Source organism: Chinchilla lanigera, unplaced genomic scaffold (genome assembly GCF_000276665.1).
Source record: "Chinchilla lanigera isolate Chin_1 unplaced genomic scaffold, ChiLan1.0 scaffold00051, whole genome shotgun sequence".
In the NCBI taxonomy this organism is placed as follows: Eukaryota; Metazoa; Chordata; class Mammalia; order Rodentia; family Chinchillidae; genus Chinchilla; species Chinchilla lanigera.
Genome location: NW_004955452.1, coordinates 10051538 through 10077018, shown reverse-complemented (window position 1 = coordinate 10077018; position 25481 = coordinate 10051538). Strand labels below are relative to the sequence as shown.

The following is a 25481-nucleotide window of genomic DNA, read 5'->3' as shown; positions in this document are numbered from 1 at the left end:
GCTCAGCGGCAAAAGCGCCTGCCTGGCAAGCGCAAGGTCGTGAGTTCGGTTCCCGGTACCGGAGAAAAACCAAAAAAAAAAAAAAAAAAAAGGAATATGGGCTTTCTTGGTGGGAGTGGGTGGTTGTTCAAAGGCCAGGGGGTAGGAACACATACGGCGCGTTCGGGGTAAGCAGTTCAACCGAAGGAGGCACAACAGAAGTGAGGGAAACGAAGCAGGAAAGGGTAGACGGTGCCAGATGACGGCCCCTCAAAACCCAGCGCTGACAGAAAGAGCACACCTCATTCGGTTGGCTGAGGGGAACCGAGGAAGGATTTTGAGCCAGAGAGTGACATAATCAGAGCTGTGCTTCAGGAAGAGAAGGTGACGGCCATTTGTCAGCTGGATTGGTGAGCCAGGAGGCGGCAGGACTAGTTAGCAGGCTGGTTCCATAGCTTAGGCGAGAGGGGAAGCCCCACCGGACCCAGCAGACTCCTGCCAGCTCAGCTGGCCTCCCGCTGAGTGTCCGAACTTTCCCACCCCACCTCTCAGCTGCACCAGAGTGACTAACTCTGCTCCTTTACATCCACAGGGCCCACCAGGATCTGAAGGCCTCCCCGGCTCCCCTGGTCCAGTGGTGAGTAGGGACGGGGAGGTAACGGACGTGGGGTTCCTTGCTTCTTCCCCAGGGCCTGAGCGCAGCAAGATTGGGTTCCAGCTGTGTTCTTCTCTTGTGGTGACAGGGTCCCCAAGGGGAGCGAGGACCCCAAGGGAAATCCGGAGAGAAGGGCGACCAGGTGAGTGACTGCTGGGCCCTCCTGGGCAGAGGCAGGGAAGGGGCGGATCCTCCTCTGGTGGTCACCAGCCCTTCCGCTCCCCGTCCCCTTCCTGGAACCATAGCCTCCTGGCTCGCTGGCCTGTGGGCTTTGGACTTGAGGCTGCCTCATCTTGTCACTGTTTCCATCTGGGCAGCCAGGCAGAGAGAAGATGGCATAGCATACTGTCCCTTGCTTCCTCCCCTAGGGCTTCCAAGGCCAGCCAGGTTTCCCAGGCCCGCCGGTGAGTGAGGGAGTGAGGGAGTGAGGGAGGACACAAGGCCGCTCTGTCTGATGTCTCCTCGGGCGGGGATGGGCCTGGGCAGTGGTGGGAAGAGGTGGAGGGGAGCAGCCTGGGTGGCCAGGCCTGATTCCCAGGGCCGGACCTGGAGAGTTGGCCTCCTGGGTGGGCTCCGCTGGTCCGGCGGCTGTCATGCGCCTGGGCGGTGTTTCTAGGAAGTCAGAATCTATGTGTTAACAGTGAAACACCCAGAGGAGGAAGGGAGAATGGGTGCCTCCCACCCTCACCCGGTTCCATTCCCACCTGCTCCTTTGTTGACACAGGGTCCTCCTGGATTCCCAGGCAAAGCTGGAGCACCTGGCCCACCTGGGCCTCAGGCAGAGAAGGTGAGCAGAACCCAAGCTGGCCAAAGTCACAGATCTGAGCCAGGGAGCTCCCAGTCCCCACTGGGAAATTCGGGCTGTACCAAGGCTGGCCAGTGACTGCAGAATGGCACCAGGGGCCATGGCAGACCAGTGGTTCCTTGGATGGCCCTCAGTGGAGGGTCCCTGCTGGTGCCTGAACAACCCAGGCTCCCATGTACTGGGAGAGGGAGGGAAGGTGGGTGGAGGGTGGGAGGGCAGGCGGGTGGTACAGGCAGAGGACTAGGCCTTGGACAGCTTCTCAGGGGGCCAGCAAGGAGCACAAGGATGGAGGGAAGCACTGAACCCCCAGAGAGGACGCCAACCCAGAGGGGAGCAGCCGTGTTTAAAGTGTCCCCAAGGGCCCGGAGAGGGCAGGTGTGACCTGGAAGTAAAGGTGGGGAGGGGCAGCAGCCTGAGGAGCCCTGCACCTGCTGCCCTGCGTGGGCTTGATGAACTTCGGAGCAGTAGCTCTACCATGGCTGGGGGTGGGTCCCTGATGCAGCCTAGCCTCTGGCTTCCCCAAATGAGGTGCTGGGTGGTGGTGCAAGAGGCCCCAGGACGGCCTGCTGAGCTGGGGTGGGGGTGGGGGGTTCGCGGCAGCCTCTGCCCTGAAAACACACATTAACCTCTCACTGTACAGGTGAGGAAAGACCCATCCAGGAACCTGAAAGGTGTGGGGGGCGCGTGGGGTCCAGGGCACATACCATGTTAGCAGCCCAGCTGAGACTTCTCTCCCGGACCCTCACCCCTCCTGAGCCAGTGCTTGTCGCCATGATTGGAGGTGTGAGCGGCTCCCTTCACCCTGTGGAGAAACCTTCTCTGCCCAGGCTGGCGGCTGCAGAGGATCCCAAACTGCCGCCGTTCTCCTTCGGGATGCTCCGTGGAGCTGACTTGGCTGGGGCTGTGCTGACCCCTCCTGGTGGCTGGTGGCATTGCAGAACCCCAGAGCTTTTCTGGTTGAGGCCTCTGCCACACCCACAGCTACTCATCCAGAGCAGCCACCCTCTCCGGGTTGGGGGTGGGTGGGTGAGGAGTGCTCAGCAGCCCTTCCCCCTAAGCCTCTTGCCACCCTCTCCCTCTCCGGTAAACATTCCAGTTCACACGCCTGTTCTCATCCCTCCCTTGCTTTGGACTTTCAATGGCTCCCCAGTGATTTCACACTTTATATTATAGTCCCGAGCCTTTCCCACACGAAGGATTATGTAATACCTCAATCTGTAAAACAGAAACAAGTGGAGCCACTCTGGCTAAGATAAGTGTAAGGGTCTTGGAGTTCCACCTTCTGGATCCTCACTTCATACCCCCAGCTTTGAGGCTCTCACAGGAGCACACAGGACTCTGAGGAGTTAGTCCATTTCATAAGGCTTTGCTTGACACTCCAGGCCCTTCACAATCAAGCTCCACCTCCTCCAGCCTCCTGCCCCGCCTCGCACGTGGGCCTGAAGCCCCGGCCATGTGGGCATGTGACCACCTCCAGAGCCTTATCCTTCTCCTAGGCTCCCTCGGACAAGCATCTTTCTCCTCTGCCTGTCCAATCCCACGCATCTGTCGGGGTCTTTCCTTGAGCCCTGGCTGTCCTGAGCCCCTCTGCCCTCCAAGTCCACGGTTCCTTCTTCACGCAGAGTGTAGAGACTGCTGCACTGCCCTGGGTGGCGGACCTGTAGGCCTTGCTACACTGGGAGCTCCTGAAAGACAGGGGCTTCTCTACCTGCTCCCCTGGGGGCCTCAATGCCCACTTACGTGGCCGCAGTCTGAATGGCCCTGTCCCTTCCCACAGAGCTGCGAGGAAAGGGGGTTGCTCTGCGGACAAGTGCAGGCTCTTGGGCAGACAGTGTGTGCAACATATCAGTTAGATCAGGGCAGAACTGGAAGTAGGAGCCAGATATCCTGATTTCCAGGGCACCCCAGAACCCTTGGCCCAGGGCCGTTTCCAAGGAAGGGGCAAGGCTGTACTGACTTTGTTGGGGTTGCTGATTTCCAGGGAAGTGAAGGGATGCGGGGCCCAACAGGCTTGCCTGGCTCCACTGGGCCACCGGGACCTCCTGGGATCCAGGTGAGTGTCTGCCCTCTCGGCCCCAGCAGGCCGGGCTGGCTGCGTGTGTGATTGTACTCGAAGGGAGGGTGGCGAAGACGGTGGAGGGGCTGAGTGGGGGCTCCCTCCTAAGGTCTGGCACAGTGAGAAATGCCTTTCTCCTGCTGCAGGGCCCTGCAGGGCTGGACGGCCTGGACGGAAAGGACGGCAAGCCTGGCGTGAGGGTGAGACGGCGGCCAGGAGGGCAGCCTCCTTCCTCTCCTCCCTGCTCCAAAGAACAGTCAAGAGAGCCCCGATAAAGGGCCTTAAAGGACCCCTCATGTCCGTGCTCCCCTTGAGCTGTCTTCTGCTGCACCCCTCCTCCGTGCCGGCACCGGAGCCCCGTGGCTTCTCAGTGCTAGTGGCCTTACCCAGGTTAGCCAGGTAGAGCAGGACAGTGACAGGGATGCACTTTATCGAGGAACTCAGGCAACTAAAGAAAGCAGACTGTGCTACAGAGAAGGATTGGGCCACCGGGTGTGGAGGCACTCCCCTGTAATCCCAGCTCTTCAGGAGGCTGAAGCAGGAGGCTCGTGACTTTGAAACCAGCCTGGGCAACTTAGTGAGATCCAGCCTGAAATCAAATAAAAAGGCTGTAGCTCATCAGTGAAGTACTTGGCTAGCATAGAAGAGACCCTGGGTTAAATCCTCCGTTCTGTTTAAAAAAAAAAAAGGAGGAATCAACCTACAGACATGGGAAGTGTTGAGCCAGCCCTGGTTCCTTGGGTCAAGTTTTGTTGGGGAATCTGAAAGGATGAAGCCATAGCAAAAACTGAATATTAAGATCAACCCCTTTCTGTACTCAAAAGAAGGTAAACTGAGGCCCAGGTTGGGTATTGCTTCACTTAGGGCCTGCTCTCAGGGAGAGGCCACACCAGGCTCTAGTCCCTCCCTCTGCTCCCTGACATTCCTGCCATCCTGGGGTGGCTCAGGGACCAGGCTGGGGGAGGTAAGGCTGTGATGAATGACTTGGACTCAGGCTGAACCAAATTCCTGTTTTAATGCCCCATCTCTTTCCCTAGGGAGACCCTGGTCCTCCTGGCCCCCCTGGACTCATGGGACCCCCAGTAAGTTGAGTCACAGGGGTAAATTGAGCCATAGGAGGGAGCTGGGGGCTCCAAGGCCTCCAGGCTGAGCAACTGCAGTCTCTGCCTGGAAAGGTGGGGCAGCTCCAAACCTCCAGAGCCTCCTGCACCAAGCTGTGACTTTGGATTGGTTCCATTTTTTTAACCTGAGGAAGGAGAGGGGTGGGACCCTCTGGCTGAGCTGAGAGATCTGTTAACTCCCTGCTTTCTCTCCCAGGGCTTCAAGGGGAAAACAGGACATCCTGGCCTCCCAGGACCCAAGGTAAGGGTGTCTTCTGCCAAATGTGTTTTCTCTGCTGTCCTCAGGCCTGACCCCTGGCAAACATGGAGGCCTAGCCTGGGTGGAGGTGCCACACGGCTCTGGCTGAAATATCCCAGCATCTGAACCTCCTAAGGCTTCTGAGGCCTGCCTGGCAGACTAGGTCAAGGCTTTGCCATCTACCAACCCGACGGCACCCGGGGCCTCTGGCCAAAGCCAGAGTAGGTGGTGGGGCCCCTCTGCTACAGGGTTGACTTACGGTGGCATTACCAAGCTCACGCTGCCCCTCTCTTTTCTAGGGTGACTGTGGCAAACCAGGGCCCCCTGGTAGCAGTGGCCGGCCGGGCACAGAGGTGAGGCCTGGCGATCTGTGCTTGGTGCTGCTGTTGTGAGACTTCGGGCCCAGCTGTGGCTGGGATGCGGCTGCTTCCTTCCACTCGCTGCCAATGCAGCTGCCTCCTCTCCTCAGCCTTCTGGGGTGAAGTTTCACCCAACACTGCACACCTTGAACTTTCCAAACTGGTCCTCTCACTAGAGGATTCTGGGTCACTCAACCTTGAAGGCAGGGCCTGGTTTTCCCAGCCCCGCAAGGCTTGTGGTCAAGGGCAGTGCCTCTTCTGGCCACTGGTGTCTTCATGCCCTGCTCGGCCCTCTCCCACCTAGCAGCCACATGTGTACGTGTCAGTGTGGGTCACCTCTTCCTTCTTCTGGCTCCTACAGGGTGAGCCTGGTGCCATGGGACCCCAGGGACGACAGGGCCCCCCTGGCCATATTGTGAGTAAACCGTTTTTGTCTCTGCCTCTCAGAGAGTTAGGATTCTCTTGCAGTGGAATAGGGTGGGCAAGCCAGTGCCTGGCCTGGAAGCACCAGCCCCAGGAGCTGCTCTGACCATGCAGAGATACAAGGGGCTTCCGACTCACCCAGTTCAGTGTTTCCCCAGCTTTCCTCCACCCTCTTCCTTTCTGGGCGCATGCAAGTTTACGTGTCAGACGTAGGGCATTCGGTTAATCAACAAATAATTATTGAGCACCTGCTCCATACCAGGCATTGTTCCAAGCATTGGGGTGACAGCAGTGAGCACAAGAGACAAGGTCCCCTGATCTCACGGAGCATTGACACAGGCACAGCAAACAAATTAACTCAGAAACATCGGGCAGTGATGTGCTGTCATGGAGGGGGCATCAGGAGGTGATTTTAGAGGAACCCTGGCTGGACAAGTGACATCCGCCCTGAGGCTTGCAGAAAAGGAGGAGATAACTAACTGTTGAGCCTCCTGAGACAAGAGTCCCGGGCAGGGAGGCGGCTGACACAGAAGGCCAAGGGCCAAGGCAGCGAGGAGCTTGCTTGAAGAGCCCCACGAAGGTCAGCATGGCTGGAGTATAGTTTGAAGAAGACACAAGGGCACAAGTGGGACTAAAAAGCTGAGCTTGGAGAAGGGCTGAGGAGACTCTGGAGGCCCTGAAAGAGCCACTCAGGAGGTGGGGAGGGCAGGCACGGCGAAGCGGTGGAGGGAGGGATGTGCTTGGAGGTGGAGGGCTTGCGAATAACCCGAGCTGGGGTGGGCACTGGTAGAGAGAGGGGTCAAGAATGACGCCCGCGCCTGCGTTTGGCTTGGGCAACTGGGTACGTAGGTGGTGTGTTTACCGCAATAGTGTGACTTGCAGGGAACATTTATTAAGCAATAATGAATTTCCCATCTACTTTACTCGTCAGGAACACAGATGACTGCCAATTGGTGCCTTTGATCAGTGTGACGGCACCAAGCTGATAGGGCTCTGGAGAAAGCGAATGCACTGGCATTTTATTGCAGCCCAATCGGGGCTGGCAGTATAATTTTCAGGAGGCTTTTGGAAATGTTAAAAATAGCTTGTGACCAAAAAAACAAACTCTTAAATCCCCATCACCCTTTCTATGCATCTCAAGGGGTCCTGAGGCCCTGTGCTAGGGACCCCAGATCTACCCAGCCCCTCTTCACATTATGGATGAAAGGAGTGGCATACTCGCAAACCGTGGCCTCAGTGGAGACTCCTTGGGGGCGAGGATGAGTGAGTGCAGGATTCCTCCTCTCACCCCTGCCTGTCCAGCCCAGGTCTCCTGCTGTATGATGATCCCAGTGCTGGACATTTCTACCCAGGAGTCTCAGATGAGTAGAGCAGAGGTCATGGCTTCTGGAACTTTCCATCTGGAAGTCTGGAGAAACGTGCTCTGGGAGAGAACTGAGTGCCCTGGAGTTCAGAAACAGTGTCACTGACCAGGGAGGTGGCATTTGAGCTGTGCCTCAGCGCAAGGATATGGGCTATCAGAGAGAGAACAGTCCCAGCCCTGGCAGGAGGGAGCATTCCTTGGGGCTGGAGAACCATTGCACCCCAGAACCAGGGTTGGCAGGGCACCAGGAGGCAGGATAGGACCTGAATGCTGGCCGCAGAGCTGAGTGGATGTTATGGTTGGAGCTGGGCCCCACACAGACCCTGGTTCCTGATCTTCCCACCTCCGCAGAACAGCAGGAAGTGGGGTTGGTCATCTGTAGGGAAGGAGGGGCTTCAGAAGACGCCGGGCCAGTAGTTGGTTCTCTCAGGCCTTTGGCCTCTGCCTGCAGCTCCGACACTCTCCCCTCACGCAGCCTCGGGTGCACCCTTCAGCAGACAGTAGCCCGGAGGGTCCTGTGTGCTCAGGCCTCCCAGGCCTCTGCTGTGGGCACAGATTTTCTGGCAGAAGCCCAAGTGCCAGACCAGAAAGGAAGGAAGGGTTTCAGGAGGAGAATGCAGTTGGTGGAGTTTAGGACCTGCTCCAGCTGCCAGCCCTCTTTCCCCAGGGGCTTATCATTACAGTTTGTTTCCACCCCACTGACTCTCTGCTCTGCAGGGGCCTCCGGGGCCTCCAGGCCAGCCTGGTCCAGCTGGGATCTCTGCGGTGGTGAGTGACACTTCCCCCTCCTACTCCTTCCCAAGAGCGCTGCCCTGCTCTGCAGTGGGCTCCTTCTGGGGGAAGCCAGGGGGATGCAGAATAGCTGGTCTCCATCTCCCTCCTTCTCTGATGACAGCCTCACTTCCTCCCATGATCCTCCTTCTGGGATGTGACAGAGGATGCCAGTGAGGGTTGGAGGCCATTCTAGGACCCTGCTGCATGTTCAGGCAGCGTCACCTGCTCCTCTAGGGCCTGGGAGGTGGGCAACACCGTCCCTAGTTCAAGACACGATGGAGTGTCTACGTCTGGTTAGGTGGAATCCAATTCTTCCGCCACCCCACCAGCCTTCCTATTCACTAGGGCCTGAAAGGAGACCGAGGAGCTTCTGGAGAAAGGGGCCCAGCAGGTATTCCAGGCCAGCCCGGCCCACCTGGACACCCTGGCCCCCCGGTAAGGTCCCACAGCCTACAAAACACAGGCCAGGGAAAGGGTCAGCTAGCTTTGCCGGTGGGTGCAGCACTGTAGACCTGGCCTCCAGGGAAGGAGAGAGTGGAATTAGTAGGGCGGATGGCAGCATGGGGCCTGCACCTGAGGATCAGGTGGGGATAGAGAGACAGACCTGCAAGCCAGTGCCGTGCCCGTTTCATACCATGAATCCTATGGAGATCCCTCTGCTAAGTGCCATTCAGACCCTGTTCTACCCTTGCCTTGATCCAGGAGAGCTTGTCAGTAACCATACAAAGTCTGCAAACGTCAGGGAACCAGAAGTGCAGTGTTACAGCTGTAACTTTTTGAGTGCCTCAGAAACCACAGTTTGGTCTCAGCCCATGTTTAGCACTAAGAGCAGCGCTGTCTAGGCCACTCACTGATGCTGAATGGTGAACTAAGTGTTTGACGCACATTTTGTCTTCATACCTCAGTCCCTTTTAGTGGATTGCATCATCCCCATTTTCAATGAGGAAGCCAAGGCTCCGCAAGGCTAAGTAGGTTACTCAGAGCTAGTAACGATCCCTAACCTGCTCGGTTCCACAATTTAACTTCTTAACCAGTCTGTAAAACTATCTCTTTCAAAAGCTCCCCGCAGGTGAACCTTATCAGGTGGAACTGATTGCTAGTCTCAGGAAGGAGAAGTCTCCTGGGTAAGCCCAGGTGGGGCTGCAGGTTTCCTAGCCCCATCACAGTGCTTTCCACCAGCAGACTTTCTTCTTCTGGGGAGAGGAGCATTGGCCCTGGGGCTGGTGGCTTGGATGGGGTGATGATTCCAGTTGCTATCAGAGTGGCAGCTCAGTCCACGTGCCAGGAAGGCCTAGGGCCGCTGCTCCTGCTAAGTGCCCTGGACAGGTTGATTCTGCCCTGACCAGGGAGATGGCATTTGAGCTGTGCTCAGAGCAAGGATGTGGGCCATCCAGAAATAGGTCCTCAGGAGCCTCCAGGGCCCCCCAGAAGAATCTTCCACTTGCCACACGGTTACAGATTCCTTTTCCCTGCGGCCCTCCAGAAGGGGGCTGGGCTAAAAGGTAGCCTCTCCTGTCCCAGAGAGGAAGCTGGCTCAAGCACGTCCCAGCAAATCTGACTAAGGACAGAGGCTCACAGCTCCTGTGTTCCTTCAGTGTTGTGCAGGGTGCCAGGATCCCAAGTAAAGAGGCCCAGTGTCCTTCCCTTGCAAAGCTCCAGGGAGCTGTCAGTACGGGCTCAGGGAGTTGGAATATGGGTTGTCTGAGGGTGAGGGCTGTAGGCTCAGGGTGTCCTGGGAGAACAGGAGACTGGACAAACATGGGTGAGGTATGTGGGGCTGAGCAGGGTCATAGCTCATCACATCTTCATTGCTCTCTATCCCCAGGGTGAACCTGGTACAGACGGTGCCACTGGCAAAGAGGTACTGTATAGTGCTGGTCTCCTTTACCCTTGGGGACAATTCTTAGTCCTTGCCCAGCCCTGGCCCCTCCTTATTCATTCAGTGAGTTCTCCTGTGTGCACAGACTATCTCTGGACAGGACCCATATCCATAGCTTCCATATCTGTGAATGCAAGCATCCTCAAATTGAAAATATTCAGAAAAGAATTGTATCTGTACAGAACATATACAGACTTTTTTTTTCTTGTTGTCATCCCCTAAACAATACAGTAACGCAGCTATTTATGCAGCATTTACATTGTATAAGATAATAGATATAATCTAAAGGTGACTTAAAGTATACCGGAAGAGGCGCATAGGTTATATGAAAATACTACACCATTTTAAGCGAGGGACTTAAGTACCCACAGATCCGGGGTTCCATGCAAGTCCTGTGCCCTGTAGATACTGTGTGTAGGAAACTGGTAACTCTCACTGCTCCAGGGAAAGGAACCAGAGACTAGTGGACAAGGATAGCAGTGAAACCTGTTCCATACATTTTTTTCCCACCTTGTGCCTGGTAAAAAGAGATAGTAATGAGAACAAACTCCAAGAAAATGTTCCCTGAGCACCAACTCTTGTCAGACCCTCCACTATTCTAGACGGGCCTCTTTATTTGGAGAGGAAGAAAATCAAACTCAGGACCTTGCACTTGCCAGGCAGGGACTGCACTGCTGAGCTATACCCCTGGTCCACTAGACTGGCCTCTTATTCTGGCTTCTTTTCATCTGTGATGAGGGACCCAGCCAACATGATCAAAGAAGGCCATGCCTCAGGGGACATCATTCTCCTTTCTAGCTGTCACCCCTTTGTTGACATGGAGGCTGTCATCCTTTGTCACTCAGCCCAGCTGGACACAGCACAGAGGCCTAGGGCTGAGGAAGGTGGTCTCTTTACTGTACCTGCCTCCCCAGAGGCCTTAGAGATGCTGCCCAGACCTGACTCCTGACTTTTACTTTCTTCTAGGGACCCCCTGGAAAACAGGGACTGCATGGATTTCCTGGTCCAAAGGTGAGTTGGGCTGTGGCTGGGCTAGAGAGGAGACGTGAATGGAGTACACCCAGCTCCAAGATAGGATAGTAGCTCCAGGAGACACGGGATGGCCAGTAGGCAGGATGCAGGGGGGCGGAGTTTGGGGCAACCTCACCTCTGAATAACCCTCACCCAGAGCCGTCCCAGGGTTCTTAACTCTGCTTGGGGGACGGAAATCTCTCTCTCTCTCTCTCTCTCTCTCTCTCTCTCTCTCTCTTGTTTATTTCCCAGGCATTTCTGGCTCTTGCTCCCATTCCAGACCCTTTGTCTTGGCCTTTGGGAAACAGAGGTCCCTGAACAGTGGTGCTCCCTGAAGTCCAGTCACACTGACACTAAAGTAGGGCAAGTTTTACAGAAGACTGGACACAGTACTGTGGCGTCTCTGAGGAGGGGCACACTCAGCTCTGCCTGCGGGTGAGGGAGGGACACTGCGTAAAGAACAGGAGCAGTTGGGCACAGTGGCCCACCCCTGTAACCCCAGCTCTGGGAGGCTGAGGCAGGAAGATTGCTAGTATGAACCCAGCCTGGGCAACTTAGTAAGACCATATCTCAAAATAAAAAGTAAAAAGGCTGGGCTATAGCTTGGTGCAAAGCCTATGGGTTCAATCCCCAGTACTGCAAAACACAAAAACAGGAGCACTTCAACCAAAAAGAAGGGGCATGCTGGATAGAGATGAGGGGAGGACCTTCTAGGCGAGGAGGACTCAGACAGCACGGCAGAATCAGAATTGTCAGCAGTGAGGGCTGGTTGGCTGGGGGTGGGGGGGCAAGGAGATGAGACTGAGGAAGTGATGACCAGGACCATGTCCCGAGTGGTCTTGTGTGCCTGGCAAGGAATTGGGCCTTTATTCTCAGGGCACGTGGGAACCACCAGGTTTCTAACAGGGAGTAACTCCAGAAGACCTGTCTCCTAGGAGACCTGCTCTGGTGGCAGTGAGGCTGGGCGGCCTGGGGCATGGTGGGCACAGTTCAGAGAGAGACGCTGGAGACCTGGTGGAGCATGGAGAGGAACGGGTCAACCGCTGAGACATCATGACATGAACTCGACAGCATTCAGTGATGCTGGACTGTGCCTTCTTGTCCTTGAAGGGTGAGCCAGGACCTACAGGACAGAAGGGCCAAGCAGGAGAGAAGGGGAGATCTGGCATGCCAGGAGGGCCCGGCAAGAGTGGCTCCATGGGCCCTGTTGGACCACCGGGTCCTGCAGGAGAGAGGGGCCACCCTGGATCCCCAGGGCCGCAAGGGAGCCCTGGATTGCCTGGTGTGCCCGGCTCCATGGTAAGACGAGGCTGGCAGCCACAAGCACGCGGGGTGGAACATGGGTCCCTTTGGGAGTTCTTGCTGACCGTCTGAGGAAAAAAGCACAACTCTGGTAGAGGTGTCTCTTCGCTGTGTGGGGAGGTGCGGGTTATAGGACTCTCTCCCCAACAAACTGTTCTTCAGCGTGAAATGCTTTGTACCGTTGGGAGGCAGGCAGGGCTTTGGATCAAGAAATCATGGATGGCTCCTGGGACCTTTGGCCTCCTCCCCATCCTTTCCTTCCATAAAGTCTGTTCCCAGGGGAAAGCACCAAGCTTGGAAGTATAATTGAGGCAGGTTTTCTTCTTCTTTCTCAGGGAGACCTGGTGAATTATGATGAAATCAAGAGGTTCATCAGACAAGAGATCATTAAGATGTTTGATGGTAAGCAGCAGCTGGCTGGGTGGCAGTGGGTGCTGCATGCCCTTCCCGGCTACTTCTCACCCAGACCCGGCCTCCTTTGCCTTAAAAGTTTGGTGCCCGCCCCTTCCACACCACATTTATGGGGGTGTGTGTGTGACAAGCATGTGTTCAATTATCCATCAACCCTTCCTTGTCACCTGCTCTGTTCAAAGATAAAATGATTCCCTCCTGCCCTCCGAGCAAAGGAGGCTGACAAGAAAATTGATCTCACATGAGCCTGCATAGAGTGCGCTCTTAGCAGAGTGCCGAGCAGCAGCTAGGAGATGGCTGCTGCTGGGGTTTGTTTTAAGCTTTGCTATTTAGTTCTGCTTGTGTGCTCATCCAATGCTGGTGTGCCGGGACCTGGGGGAAGTGTGGACCCTGTCCTGGAGCAGCTGGGCATCCTGCTTGGGAAGGAGACCTTACGTACCAAGCAGTGCACTTTATCCCAAAGCCAGGGGCAAAGCAATAAAGGATGTTAAAGAAGAGAGATGCCAAAATGAGATCTGTGCTTCCAAAAGCTCTCCATGGAAAGCCATGTGGAGGTCAGGACCTGGGACACCTCTTAGGAGGCCAGCCTCCATGTTCCTTGTCCGGATGTCCTTCTGAGGAAAGGCTATTCCATACCGGTGGCATGTCTGCAGCATCTGTAGTCACTCTGAGTCCCTGGGACACCCTGTGAACTGTCCTTGTCCTTTCTTACAGATAGGATGGCTTACTACACTTCCCGGATGCAGTTCCCTATGGAGATGGCTGCAGCTCCAGGGCGGCCAGGGCCCCCAGGGAAGGATGGTGCTCCAGGCCGGCCAGGTGCTCCGGGATCGCCTGGGCTCCCCGGTCAGATTGGCAGAGAAGGACGCCAGGGCTTACCAGGAATGAGAGGTAGCTCTACCTTCTTGCTCCCAAGGGGCATATATACCCCTTGGGGGCTGGCCTGAGAACTGTGTGCTGTTGGTTGTGAATATGGTATTTGTGTGTGGGTGTGTCTTTGTCACTTTTCTACTCAGGCATAAGATTTCTTAATCTCTTTCTATTTTTCCAGGATTGCCTGGAACCAAAGGTGAAAAGGGGGATACTGGTGTTGGCATTGCAGGAGAAAATGGTCTCCCTGGCCCCCCAGGTAGGAAATCTCTACATTTGAGACCCAGAATCCAGATCAGCAGAGACCATCTGTCTTTGTGTTCCTTTGACACCATAGTTGTATAGAACTCCAAATAACTATAGTATAGGCCAATCCACACTGTTAGAGTAATGTCACTGTATCAAGGCACTCTGCTAGCGCTTGGGGGCAGTGGTGGGGAGGATCCATTATTCACCCTTAGCCCTAAGCTGGGCTGGCATGATGTGTGGGAGAGAACTGCATGTGGCCAGGGCCAGTAACCTGACTTCAAGTCCTGCTTAGCATCTCCTGGCTGTGCAGTCAGGCTAAGGCTTAAGGTCACTTAAACCTTTGGGGTCACTCTCTGAGATGCTGTGTGGCTATGTATCCTTAAAGAGGATGGCTAAAGCCTGATGGCCTGGCTCTGAAGCCCAGCTTCACTATTTACCTGACGTACAACCTCTGCGAACCTGTGTCCTCATCTCAAAATTAGGTGACAGTTCTTTTCTTGGGGGATTATGTAGATTCAGTGATGAACGCATAAAAAACTCAGCCCCATGCCTGGCAAACAGAAGTTATCAATAAAACCAGCCAGTACTATGATCATCATTGTTAGGTCAGTGTGAGGATCAGATCCGGTCTTCATGACAGTATGTTGTAACTTGAAAAACATGCATCAAATGTAAAGTAATATTTATCACAACCGTCGTTTCTTCTTTTCTTATTATCTGGGTCTCCTGAGTTCTCTTTTGTGACTTTCCCCTCCCTAGGTCCTCAAGGGCCTCCTGGATATGGCAAGATGGGTGCAACAGGGCCAATGGGCCAGCAAGGCATTCCTGGCATCCCTGGGCCCCCGGGCCCCGCGGGCCAGCCAGGGAAGGCTGGTCACTGCAACCCCTCGGACTGCTTTGGGGCCATGCCAATGGAGGATCAGTATCCACCCATGAAAAACATGAAGGGGCCTTTCGGCTGAAATGGCCACCTCCCGTGAGATGAAGGACTCCATTTGGAATAAATTACCAAAGGTTACAGGACTCTGGGATGGGTTATGAATGTTTGTGTTGTTAATGTTGTTGTTGTTTTTAATTGCTGTTAATATTTTTTTAACAATAAAGAAAGAAAACTATCCGCAATCCCACTTCCACCTGGTCCTGCAGCCACCTCTCCCTGGCATCTTCCCTTTCCCCTTTGCTCCCAGAGTCTCACATTGGGCCTTCATCGGCTGCAGTCAGCCAGGGAGTCGTGGGTGCTGCTGTATAGGATGCCCCCAGCCCAGTTTCCCTCTTCAGATGTTTCTGATTCATCCTTCAGTTTTCTGGACCTGTTTTCTGTCCTCCCCGGCACACTTGTCACAAGTTAGGGATGGAGTATCACTCAGCCTCTCCTTTCAAATGGACCAAAAGCAATTTCGAACACCCACTTCCAGCCGGTGTTTGGTACCCCACCCACACCCTGCCCACCCTACTTCACTTCCTATGACCCAAAGCCAATTCAGCTTGCACCTTGGGAGATGCCACCCTGTGCTGAGGTGTGTTCACCCGCCTGGAAGTCCCTTCAAGCATGCAGACTCTTCTTGATGCTCCAGTAATTCTGTGATTAGAAAACCTGTGCAAACGAGAGGGAAGATAGGCTCCAGCCCCTGCCCAGGCAACCAGGGAATGCTTCTCTGGGAAATGAGATGGAACCCCGTGCCTGCACCAATGCATGGTTCTATCACCAGCTCTCCAGCTTCAGGCAGTGCCTTTCTGGGCTGCAGATGACATCTTTTGTTACTCAAATGTGCACAGTGCTTTTCCTGTACATCTTAACCTAGGCCTTTGGAAAACAGCTAGGTTGGATCAGTGAGACGAGGTCACAGGCAAGCCACAGTCAGATCTAAGCTTGTGGTCCTCAAAGCCCACTGGGGCCTGGTGATCTGTCTACTCTCGCCATATGTAAAAGGGATAGGAAGAAATGAGGAAAGGACAGTGAACTGAGCATTATAAAAACATTCCATCTCAAGCTTTCTCCTTCTCTACTTTTTAGATCTCTTGTCCTGATGGGCTGCCTGCCCTGTGAGAAAGCAAGAGGGCACATCCAGAGGGGACTTCCAAAGAAAGGTTTTTATGGGCCCCCGCTTTCTGGAAGGCTTATTCAAGTTGGATAAACTTCAAAGGGATCACAGAGCAGGCTCAGAAATGTACTCAGAGTCTAGATGTTTATCCAAACTGCCTGAAGCCTGCAAGCTGGCTGTCAGATCTCTCCAAAGCTGGCATTTCCAGCATGTTTCTGAGCATTCTCTCCTCTAGCTGAGCCCCCCAATTCCAGGAGACCAGCCTAGGGATGGCTTCTCAGAACCTTTGCTGTATTTTTTTCCTTCCAGTGACAGAGGTGTGCTGGTGGTCAGAGGAATGGAGTCAGGCAGACTTCTGAGCCCACTTGAGTGCCTCACACGCTGTTTTTCAGTACAGGAAGAGTCAACACTTTTCAGCTCTCACCAGCAATTCTCAGTTAACCCTGGTTCTAGCCGAAAACATTAAAAAGCAAATACATCATCTTTGCATTGAAGTAGCAGCCAGGTTTTGGACAGTGGATGAGGACAGATGTTAAAGCACTCCCATTGGAAGGCCAGCTTCTACTCTCAGTCTGGTTTGCAAAGTGAACTGATGACGGGCCTCATGATTGGGAGCATGTTGGCACGAACAGAAAGAGAAGCACAAGCCCGCTGCTGCTGAACTGAGCAGGCTGGCTCTGAAGGCCAGAGGGGAAAATTGCCGTGAAGAAACATCAAGCTCACTCCCTTTGAGGGTCACCAGGGAAATGATCCTTATAGAGTAAATGATGTTTACTCCTTCACTTTTCTCCCACTCTTTGGGAAATCTACGACAGGCTAGGCTTAAGCTTCCATGCTTTGAGTGCTTGCCTCCCTGGAGTTTGAAATTGCTGTATTTTCTTGGACCATGAAGAACCAGATGGGAAGCTGAATTTTATAGTCTCTTCTTCTGTGGTCAGCAAAAATAAATCTGTGAATCTTGCTCATCAGTTCAGGAGCTGGGTAAGCTGAAGAGAAAGGAAGGAGGGGCACATGGCTTCTACCTCTCTTAGGCAGCTTTTTCGCATGCCCACCCTGTTATTCCTCCATCTTCATTTTTTAGTTTATTCCATGCTTTTAAGGCAACACAGATCATTCAGACTGACAAAGTTTAACTTGATGAGTCCATTTCCTCTCCCTACTTTGTGCCAGGAAATGTACTAGGCTCCGGGGATCCCGAGGCAAACTAGACAGACATGGTTCTTGCACTCACAGTGTCTATAGGGAGAGTAGACAGTTAAGCAATTACAATAAAGTGGGATGATGGGGCAGCACCAGGTGCCCGGGGTACACATCGCCGGGGGCTCTAACGGTGTCTAGAGGGAGTGATTGATCCAAACAGAGGGAACAGCATGTGCCGAGTTCAGAGCTGATTGAGCACAGCAGGCTGGGATGGGACGGAGGGCAGTATGGTTGGGTTGCTGAGCACAAGCAGGGAAGACGCAGTGGGGAGCCACCGGCGGGCTTTACACAAAGGTACGTTGAGTCTGGTTTACCTAGTGGGGAGTTTGCTGACAGTAATGTGAAGAATAACCGAGGTGTCCCTAATCTGAGAATCATTTGCTCTATAAGGTGGATAAAAAGGCTGTTGCATATTTATCCTGCAGAGAAAAATCCCAAATCTGATGCCTTCTGGAATTTAAATTTTCCTTTTTGTCATATTTTCCTCTGTGACACAATTCAACAGAATCTAACAAGATTCTTTCTTCACACGCGGCCAGTCTGTCAACCCGTTATGAGATTCGATCCTTTTTGTTGCTGTCCTGAATAGTTTATAGGAATAGAACATATCAATGTGCTCTCTCTATGATCCCATAATGGAAGGGGAGTGTGGCCAAATTGCCAAGTCTGCTGTTCTCATTTTTTTGGTTGGTTCCGTGGAAGGCTGCAAATCACCCTCCAATTTACAAAACTCAACTGGAATTTAAATTTCAGAACTGGTTCTAGATGGAATCAAAGATAATTAATTTCATAATAGTCAAGTAGGTGTTGGCATTCTTTCTCCGTAAGCCACACAGGAGCCTGGTGCTCAGCCAGGAAGCTGCGGGGAGGGTGTGTCTCTAGGGGAGGCAATATTTTCCAGTGGCCAGGCCTTCCATTACCAATATCTGCCTCACCTCGGATGAGTCAACCACAGGGCTTCCATGAACTCTGGAAGGTGCTCTGTGCTCTGTAAAGGGCTGGAATCGAGGTTTTCCTCTTTGGCTAAAACTGAAACAATAACAGGAATGTTCCCACCCACCTCTGTCTGCCTCAGGTAGTTGAGGTTTTGGAAATGAATTGTTTTTCAGTCTTCGGAAGATTCTGAGCTCTCTTTCATCTAGACTTTTCCAAAATAAACACACCTGGGCCTGCTGCAGATCCTCACAGGCTTAGCGCTGGATGTTGGCTTTGGTTAGTGTCTGGCTGCCTGAGAGAAGATTTGGATGCCCCTGCCTTCCAAATAGCACAGACCTCCAACAGAAAGCTCTCTTAAGTCTTTAGGCAGGCAACGGGGGTGGGGACAAAGACTTCTCATAGGCAGTGAATACTCAGCACCTAGAACAGAGCCTGGCAAGACATGGGAACTCAGTAGGCTAATGTGTTTGTGGAATAAATGAATGTGAATCACACGACCTTAGTTAGCAAGCCAGGCGTCACTATTTTCTCTCCGGGCTAATATCCCCTTGACCTTTAGCCCTCCCCCCCGTACTTCAGAACTTCCTTTCTGGGATTTTGCAAGTTCAATTCCACTAATATTCTTTGTGCTGTAGGGTTATGAAGGGAAAGAAGACACCAGACCTACTATTAAGTACTGAGTGGTTAAAACAGTGTGAACTTGGGGGGCTGGGGATTTAGCTCAGCGGCACAGCGCCTGCCTGGTAAGTGCAAGGTCATGAGTTCGATTCCTGCTACTGAAAGAAAAACAAAAAAAAAACCCAAAAAACAAAAAAAAAAGTGTGAACTTGGATTTAGATCCTGAATTCTCTGCAAGTACAAGGTCCTAAGTTCAATATCTGGTACCAAACAAAATTTAAAAACTGATTCAGCATTAAAAAGAATCCTGAATTCTCCATTTATCTATTTGATATTAAGGAAGTCACTTACCTTCTCTGAGCCTCAGCTCCTCAGTATAAATGGGTAGTAGTATTTATTTCAAAAGACTGTGGTGAAAATTAAATAACACAATACTTAGCACAATATCTAAACATTCAATACATGATAATAATAACCACTAACATTTAATGAATTCATGACAGGTCTTATTCTAGGTTCTGGGGGTAGAAAAGTGAATAAGAGAAGGAGGATCCTACAATACCCAAGGTAACCTTACAAAATGCATGCAAACCTTGAAAGAAGGCATTTCAAATAGTAAGGACCAGTATGAAAAATCAGATACAGTGGAATGTGCATGGGGTAGCAATGTACTTTAGATGTGGGATCCAAGAATTTCCCCATCTCCCCATCAGGTGCTATTTCAACTTAGACCTGGATGACAAGGAGGAGCCAACCAGTGGAAAGCCAAGGGAATTGTATTCTAGACAGAGGAAAGAATAAATCCAAAGACTTGGAATCAGGAATGAGCTCAGTATATTCCATGGGTGGTGATCAGGCCAGTATGGCAGGGGTGAACTGAAGAAGACAGCAATGGCCAGCAGTGAAGCTGGTGACATGGGGCAGGTCTGGGTCATGTAGGGCATGAAAATCATGAGCTTAGATTTTCTTATAAATGTGATGGGAAGCTCTTGGAGGAGTGTAAGCCAAGGAATGACATCATCTGCTTTCCATTTCAAGATAATCACTCTGGCTACCCTATGTGGAATGAAGTATGGGGGGGGGGACTGAAAGCAGGGACACTGGTCAGGAGGCTACTGTAGCGAGTTAGGCTGTAGATGATGGTGTCTTGGACCAGACAGTGCAGACAGGAGGAAAAGAACAGGTGCAGGTATGTTTTTGAACTAGAGTACATGGAGGTGCAGGAATAAACAAAGAAATAGGTACATAAGAAAAATACTTGATTTTTGGTCTGAGAGATTGGGTTTTCTGAAATGCAGAAAAATGGGTTTAGGGGAAACTCTTAGACAAGGTAGGGTGGAATATGGCAAAGTGACCAGTATCAAGTACAAAAGGAGACTGGCAAGAGTGGCTAACTCTTGAGCTGGATGTAATGCAAGGAAGTCGGGTGAAGGATGGACTCAGATTTCAGGCTTGGCGGATCGGAGGTGGTGGGGATGCTAGTCGGGGTGATTTGACCATAGGTTTGGACATAAACAGGTACAATAAGTTCATTTTCTTTGTCTTCTTTCTTCTTTCATTTATATTATTATTTTTTAAGACAGGGTCTCACTAAATTGCCCAGATTGAGCTCAAACTTGCAGTCTTCTTGCATCAACCTTCCAAACAGCTGGTGTTACAGGCACTCATGCATGCACCAGTGCATTTAGCAAACTCATTTTCAAATTTCCAATATGTTTATTTCTGACAATTGAGGAAACTGACTTAAGTAAAATAACTTATCCAGGATCATATAGTTAGCAAGTAATAAAATCAATATCCTCACACCAAAGTAAGAGTGCTGAACTGTGTAGACGGGTGCTGTGAGAAAGATTTAAAAAGTGAGATTGGGCCAGATTGTGAAGGGCCTGTGATGACAGGATGAAGACTGGTCTTATTTTGCAGGTGTAAAAGGAGCATGCGTTGCAGGCTGTCCAATGGACAATCATCAGGATCAGCGCTGTGATTTTGCAAAGTGCTAGAATCAGAACCCTAAATTATTCATTTATCTATTTATAAAGTACAGTGTTGGCATTGTAAGTACTGGGGTACAACGGCAGGCAAACCTGACACAATCCTGGAAGAACTTAACGAATTAATCAAATAAGGTCGCAAAGAAGTACTATATAAGCTTTGAACTTGAAAAGGCAAGTATATATTGAGGTGTCTTAGGAACCACGAGCTGACCTACTAAGGGGACCAATCTAGACTTTACTGCTGAGATCTGGGCATCCAGTGAACCCATATTTTGTTGCAAACTCATTGTGAACTATGGCAAGTATGTCGCTGCCTTTCTAGGCTTCAATTTCCCCATTCATGAAGAAAGAGGCACTAGAGCATTTAATTTTCCTCCTATTCTATCGATTTGGGTTTTTCCCCCCGAAGACCACAGATCTGTATCACACGCCAAGGCCACTGACTTGACATTAGAGAGCAGTGCTTTCGCCATTGCCTCTCTCTTGTTTAGGAGGCAGGGATTAGTTCCTCGTAGTCATGGCAACCGCCAGGGCCCTCTTTGGGCGGGAACTTGGGGTGACGACAGTTATACGCCACTATTATGCGTCCCACTTGCCAGGTTATAATATGGCCGCCGCAGCAATACCTGCCCATTATTTCACTAAATATCTTGGCCTGAACAGCCCTGGAACCTACTCTAGGTCAGAAAACGGAGAGACAAGTGCTCCAGTACAACCACCAAGACTTCCGGACCCTTGAACCCTGCCCTTAGCCTCTGATCTGTCTGGTAGGCTCCCAGACGCCTCTCTGTAGCGTCACTTCCGTCGGCCGACTTCGCCATAGATTGACAGTCCGTTTGACCAATGAGAAGCAATTCTCCTCTAGACCCCCCCCCCGGCCACTTTTGGAGCAGGAAGCTCCGCCTTTCACCGACTGTGACGTCAGAGTCGCCATGGCAAGTTATCCGTATGGGCAGGTGAGTGCGTGAGGGGTCCGTGGATTCAGGTAGGGGGCGTGCCAAGCCCAAACCCGGGTTTGCCAGGCTCTTCTCTCTCCCAGCTTTCTCCGCGACGTTTACACTGCGAGATTCGCTTCAGCGAGGCCTCGCGCCTGAGAGAAGGGAAAAGGGACTGCTAGTAGCACCAGGCTCACCTCACTCAGGACCACGCATCCATGAGAGGTGGTGTGGGGGCCTTTGACGTTCCACACGCGAGGATTTGGGATCTTTGAACCCCGCAAATCCAGGCTGGTCCCGGCCTGAGTTCCACACCCGTCCTAAGACTTTATAGGTGTCCTGGGCGGGGTGATCAAAGTTGACAAGATCTTTAGAGCTCTGGTTCCACCGGTATCATTTAGGGCGTCCTATAAAAAACAGATTTTTCTAACCACCCTACATGTACTGCATCACAATGGTCAGGGGAATCCTTGGTTGTAGCAGGCGCCACAAGCGACCTGGTGTGATCACTGACGTCGTCCAGCATTTTTGTTTCACATGTAGGAAAAGTGAAATTCAGAGGAGACACAGAATTTATCTGAAGTGAATACCATCAGTTAGGCCGCAGAGCAAAGTTAGAATCTGGGCTATCTGCAAATGCTTCTTCCTCACCCTCCACTCCATCTCGAACCAGCTGAGAACCACAGCAGTGTGATTCTGTATCCAGAATTCTTTTTTGGGTGACAGAGCAGTAGGGTGGTTAAGTATAGTTTAGAGTTAGAGGTAGGTTCATATACTTTGTTTTGATCCCTTGAACAAGATATTTTGCCGGTGTGTGTGTGTGGTGGTGATGATACTGGGGATTGAATCCAGGACCTTTACACTGAGCTGTATTCCCAGCTTTTTTTTTCTTTTTTTAATTTTGAGAAGGAGGTCTCACTAAGTTACCTAGGCTGAGCTGAAACTTGTGATCTTCCTGCCTTCACTTCCCAGAGTGCTGGGATTACAGGCACGCACCACCATACTCTGACTAATATTTTGCCTTTCTAAGGCAAAGTTTCTTCCTCTGGAATAGGGTGTATATATAGCTACTATGAAAAATAATGAAATGATGTTTTTAAACTTGGTACAGAGTAAGGTGTAACATGTGTCCCCTTTTAGTATTTTGAGTTTTACTAGCATCCTAAAAGGTCAGTCCTAGGAGGCCCTCAAAACGGCCTCCATTTTAGAGGAGGACATAATCCAGAAAGAGATCCTGGGTTGCCTGAAATCACATTATAATTTAGGAAACTCATGCAGGAAAAATTAGAACACAAGATTAAATGGTGTCTTAGCATACAATTAACCATAGCCACAGGCTAAATGATGTCATAAGGGTCCTTGAAGGAACTGTAGTTCTGTACTGTTTACTCAGCAGTTGGATCTCCATTACACCAATCATGAAGACCCTTAGGCTTGCAGGTATTATTACCCCTAATCTACAGCTGAGGAACAAATCCTGAGCGGTTACATGGGCTAAACGTCACACATAGCAAATGAAGGTGAGGCCAGGGCTAGAATTTATAACTCCTTTTATTGCATACTTAGCAGAGGTAGGAAGAGAGGCCAGTGTTGGCTGGGGTTAGGAGGAAGTAAAATGCAGTAGTGTTTTCCAAACTACATTCCATTTTCTGAGTCTTGTGAGATGTCAATTGTTTTGTTTCGTTTTTGGCAGTACTGAGGATTGAATCCAGGGCCTTTGCACTCAGCTACATCTCCAGCCCTGTTGTACTTTTGTCTTTTATTTTGAGAGGGGGTCTAAGTCACTCAGTTGCCCAGGCTGGGCTACAGCTTGCAATCATACTGCCTCAGACTCCCAGAGTGCTGGGATTACAGGTGTATGCCACCATGCCTGGAAATAGGTATTATAAATAGAGGGGGATTCTATGGTCTTACAAGTTTGGGACATTTGTTAAATACAGTTGAATATATTTGTTCATAATAGGGTATTTCAGAATTCTTAATTTGCTAAATGTGTTTAACCATGGAATTCCCCTTTTCTTCCTTTTTTTTTTTTTTTTTGGTCTAGTCATTTTTATGACACTATAGTATTCCTGAGGAACACAATTTGTGAATTCATTGCCATAGGGCATTATTTCCCAGTGACTGGTCTGCATCTGAATCACCTGAGAGCCTTTTAAGAGAGGATACTTGTTAGCTGGGCATAATGGTGCATGTCTGTAATCTCAGCACTCTGGGAAGCTGAGGCAAAAGGATCACAAATTTGAGCCCAGCCTGAGCAATTTAGTGATTTAGCAAGACCCTGTTTTAAAAGAAAGAATTTAAGAAAGCCTGGAGATATAGCTCAGTGCAAAGGCCCTGGCTTCAATCCTCAGTACTGCAGAAGCCTGGTGTGGCGGCACACACCTGTAATCCCAGTACGCCAAAGGCCACAGCAGGAGGATTGCCACGAGTTTGAAGCCTGGGCTACTTAGTGAGTTCAAGACCAGCCTGAATTACATAGTAATTTTCCAGTCTCAAAAAAACAAAAAACCATCCTCAGTACCACAAAACAACAATAAAGTAACAACCAAAAACCCATACTTTTGATTCCTACCTCAGACTTGGTCTGAGCCTAGAAATCTATGTCTTAATAAGCTTTTGGAATACTTTGTATGCATCTTAGAAGCAGTGACAGCCTAGACAGAACTGGACTAGAATCCTAACTCTACCACTTAACAGTTATATATCCTTGGACAAACCATCTGAGGGCTCCAAGCCTTAATTTCCTCACCTGTAAGAGAAATAATAACCTGTAAAAAGGGATGAAATGCAGCAAAGCTTACAGGAAGCTTGTTGCCTTGCTAGTGCATAGTACCGACAGTGTAAGGTAGCAGCTTTTGCTACTCCATTGACCATTGCTATGCCATGCTGCCTGGGCTTATTCTTGGAGTGAAGTATTGAAAAGAAGCACAGAGAAAAAAAGTACAATAGAATAAGAAATGGTACCTTTTTTCACCATGTTACTGTTGTCAGCTTCCTTGTCCCAGGTGTTCTAAGAAAGGAAACTGGTTGTTTTAAGTCATCCAAAGGCTCAGTCCATGCTGCCTCCCTGCCACCCACTACATAGCCCTGGAGGATCCCAGCCAATTGCTAGGAGTTACAATTCCTGTAATTTTCCACTGCCTGCAGCCCAGGGTATTTAAGCATGGACTGAGTGTTGGAATCATAAAACTCAAGCACCCATTGGTCCTGTGATTGAACCAGCTTGATGTATTTCAGTGTTAAGATCTTGGTCTCTGAGGTCAGAGAAATTTGTCTTCAAGTGTCTGCTCCTCCACTTTCTTACAGAAGTTCATTGTAAAGGTCTGAAGCGTGGTTTCCCCTTCTTTAGAATGTGGTCATAGTAGTACCTATCCCAGAGTTACTGTAAATATTAAATGAGAGAATCCATGTAGAGTGCTTGCTGTGGTGTTTGACATGTAATCAATATGCCAAGTGGGAGAAGGCAGCAGATATGTAGATTGCAGAATCAGTATGACACGTGTACTACTAAGACAGCACAGGAAGGGTACCTAACTCACTAGGGATGCAGGAAGATTTCCTAAAGAAGGTCATGTTTAAGCCAAACATCAGATGACTAGTGGGAGTTAGCTGGGTGAAGGAATTGCATACTAGTAGAGGAAATAGCTTTATAAAGACTGGGAAGCAAGTAATACAGCTCAGTATTTTGGAGGAACTTTAAGATCAGTGTGGTAATGATGAAGTAAAAGGAGCAAGAAGTAAGACCAGAAAGTGCCTTTTATGCCTTTGGTGGGGGGGAGGTCACTTCATCCCAAGAGTAGTTGGTAAGGGGTTTTGTTCAGTCCTTTGGAGTGCTTACCATGGGGCACTGTGGGAATGGATTGATGTAGGTAGACCAGTTCGAAGCTATTAAGGTAGGCTTAAGAGGACAAGTAGCTCGTGAATGTTGGTTTGAGAAGCATTTGGGAGGTTAAGAAAACTTGGTGCCTAATTAAGAGAGGAGGAAGGAAAGAGGGTCACCAGAAGAGCAATGAGGCTTTGAGTTTGGGTGCTTGTATGACAGAGATACCAGGAAATGAGAACACAGGGAGGTATAGGGTTAGAAAGAAGATCAGGAGGCTCTTGGATGTCTGGGTTGCTCAAGACAGATGAAGCTAGAGGGAAAGATTTTGCATGTCAGCACAGAGGTAGTAACTGAAGTCTTGGGACTGTTGTTGGCTCATTGGTCATTGGTGCATGTCTGTTGTTCTTTTTTTATTTAAAAGAGTAAAAGAAGGAT

At 50.8% G+C, this 25481-nt stretch overlaps 2 protein-coding genes across 5 annotated transcripts in view; both read left to right on the top strand.

Moving 5' to 3' along the window:
* Positions 1–14610, top strand: part of Col16a1 (collagen, type XVI, alpha 1) — a 49370-nt gene extending 34760 nt beyond the window's left edge. For all 4 annotated transcript variants that reach the window (XM_013519641.1, XM_013519640.1, XM_013519639.1 and 1 more), the window contains 19 exons: positions 572–616; positions 723–776; positions 1003–1038; positions 1359–1421; positions 3421–3492; positions 3642–3695; positions 4533–4577; positions 4813–4857; positions 5154–5207; positions 5575–5628; positions 7717–7767; positions 8119–8208; positions 9599–9634; positions 10619–10663; positions 11774–11962; positions 12301–12367; positions 13091–13267; positions 13428–13505; positions 14255–14610. In XM_013519641.1, the coding sequence (XP_013375095.1) occupies positions 572–616; positions 723–776; positions 1003–1038; positions 1359–1421; positions 3421–3492; positions 3642–3695; positions 4533–4577; positions 4813–4857; positions 5154–5207; positions 5575–5628; positions 7717–7767; positions 8119–8208; positions 9599–9634; positions 10619–10663; positions 11774–11962; positions 12301–12367; positions 13091–13267; positions 13428–13505; positions 14255–14457 (1458 nt within the window). In that variant the 3' untranslated portion in view covers positions 14458–14610. The remainder of the gene's footprint in view (positions 1–571; positions 617–722; positions 777–1002; positions 1039–1358; positions 1422–3420; positions 3493–3641; positions 3696–4532; positions 4578–4812; positions 4858–5153; positions 5208–5574; positions 5629–7716; positions 7768–8118; positions 8209–9598; positions 9635–10618; positions 10664–11773; positions 11963–12300; positions 12368–13090; positions 13268–13427; positions 13506–14254) is intronic.
* A 6537-nt stretch (positions 14611–21147) lies between these two features.
* Pef1 (penta-EF-hand domain containing 1) overlaps positions 21148–25481 on the top strand; it is a 17492-nt gene continuing 13158 nt past the window's right edge. The window contains exon 1 of the mRNA XM_005395031.2: positions 21148–21241. Coding sequence (XP_005395088.1) covers positions 21218–21241 — 24 coding nt within the window. The 5' untranslated portion in view covers positions 21148–21217. The remainder of the gene's footprint in view (positions 21242–25481) is intronic.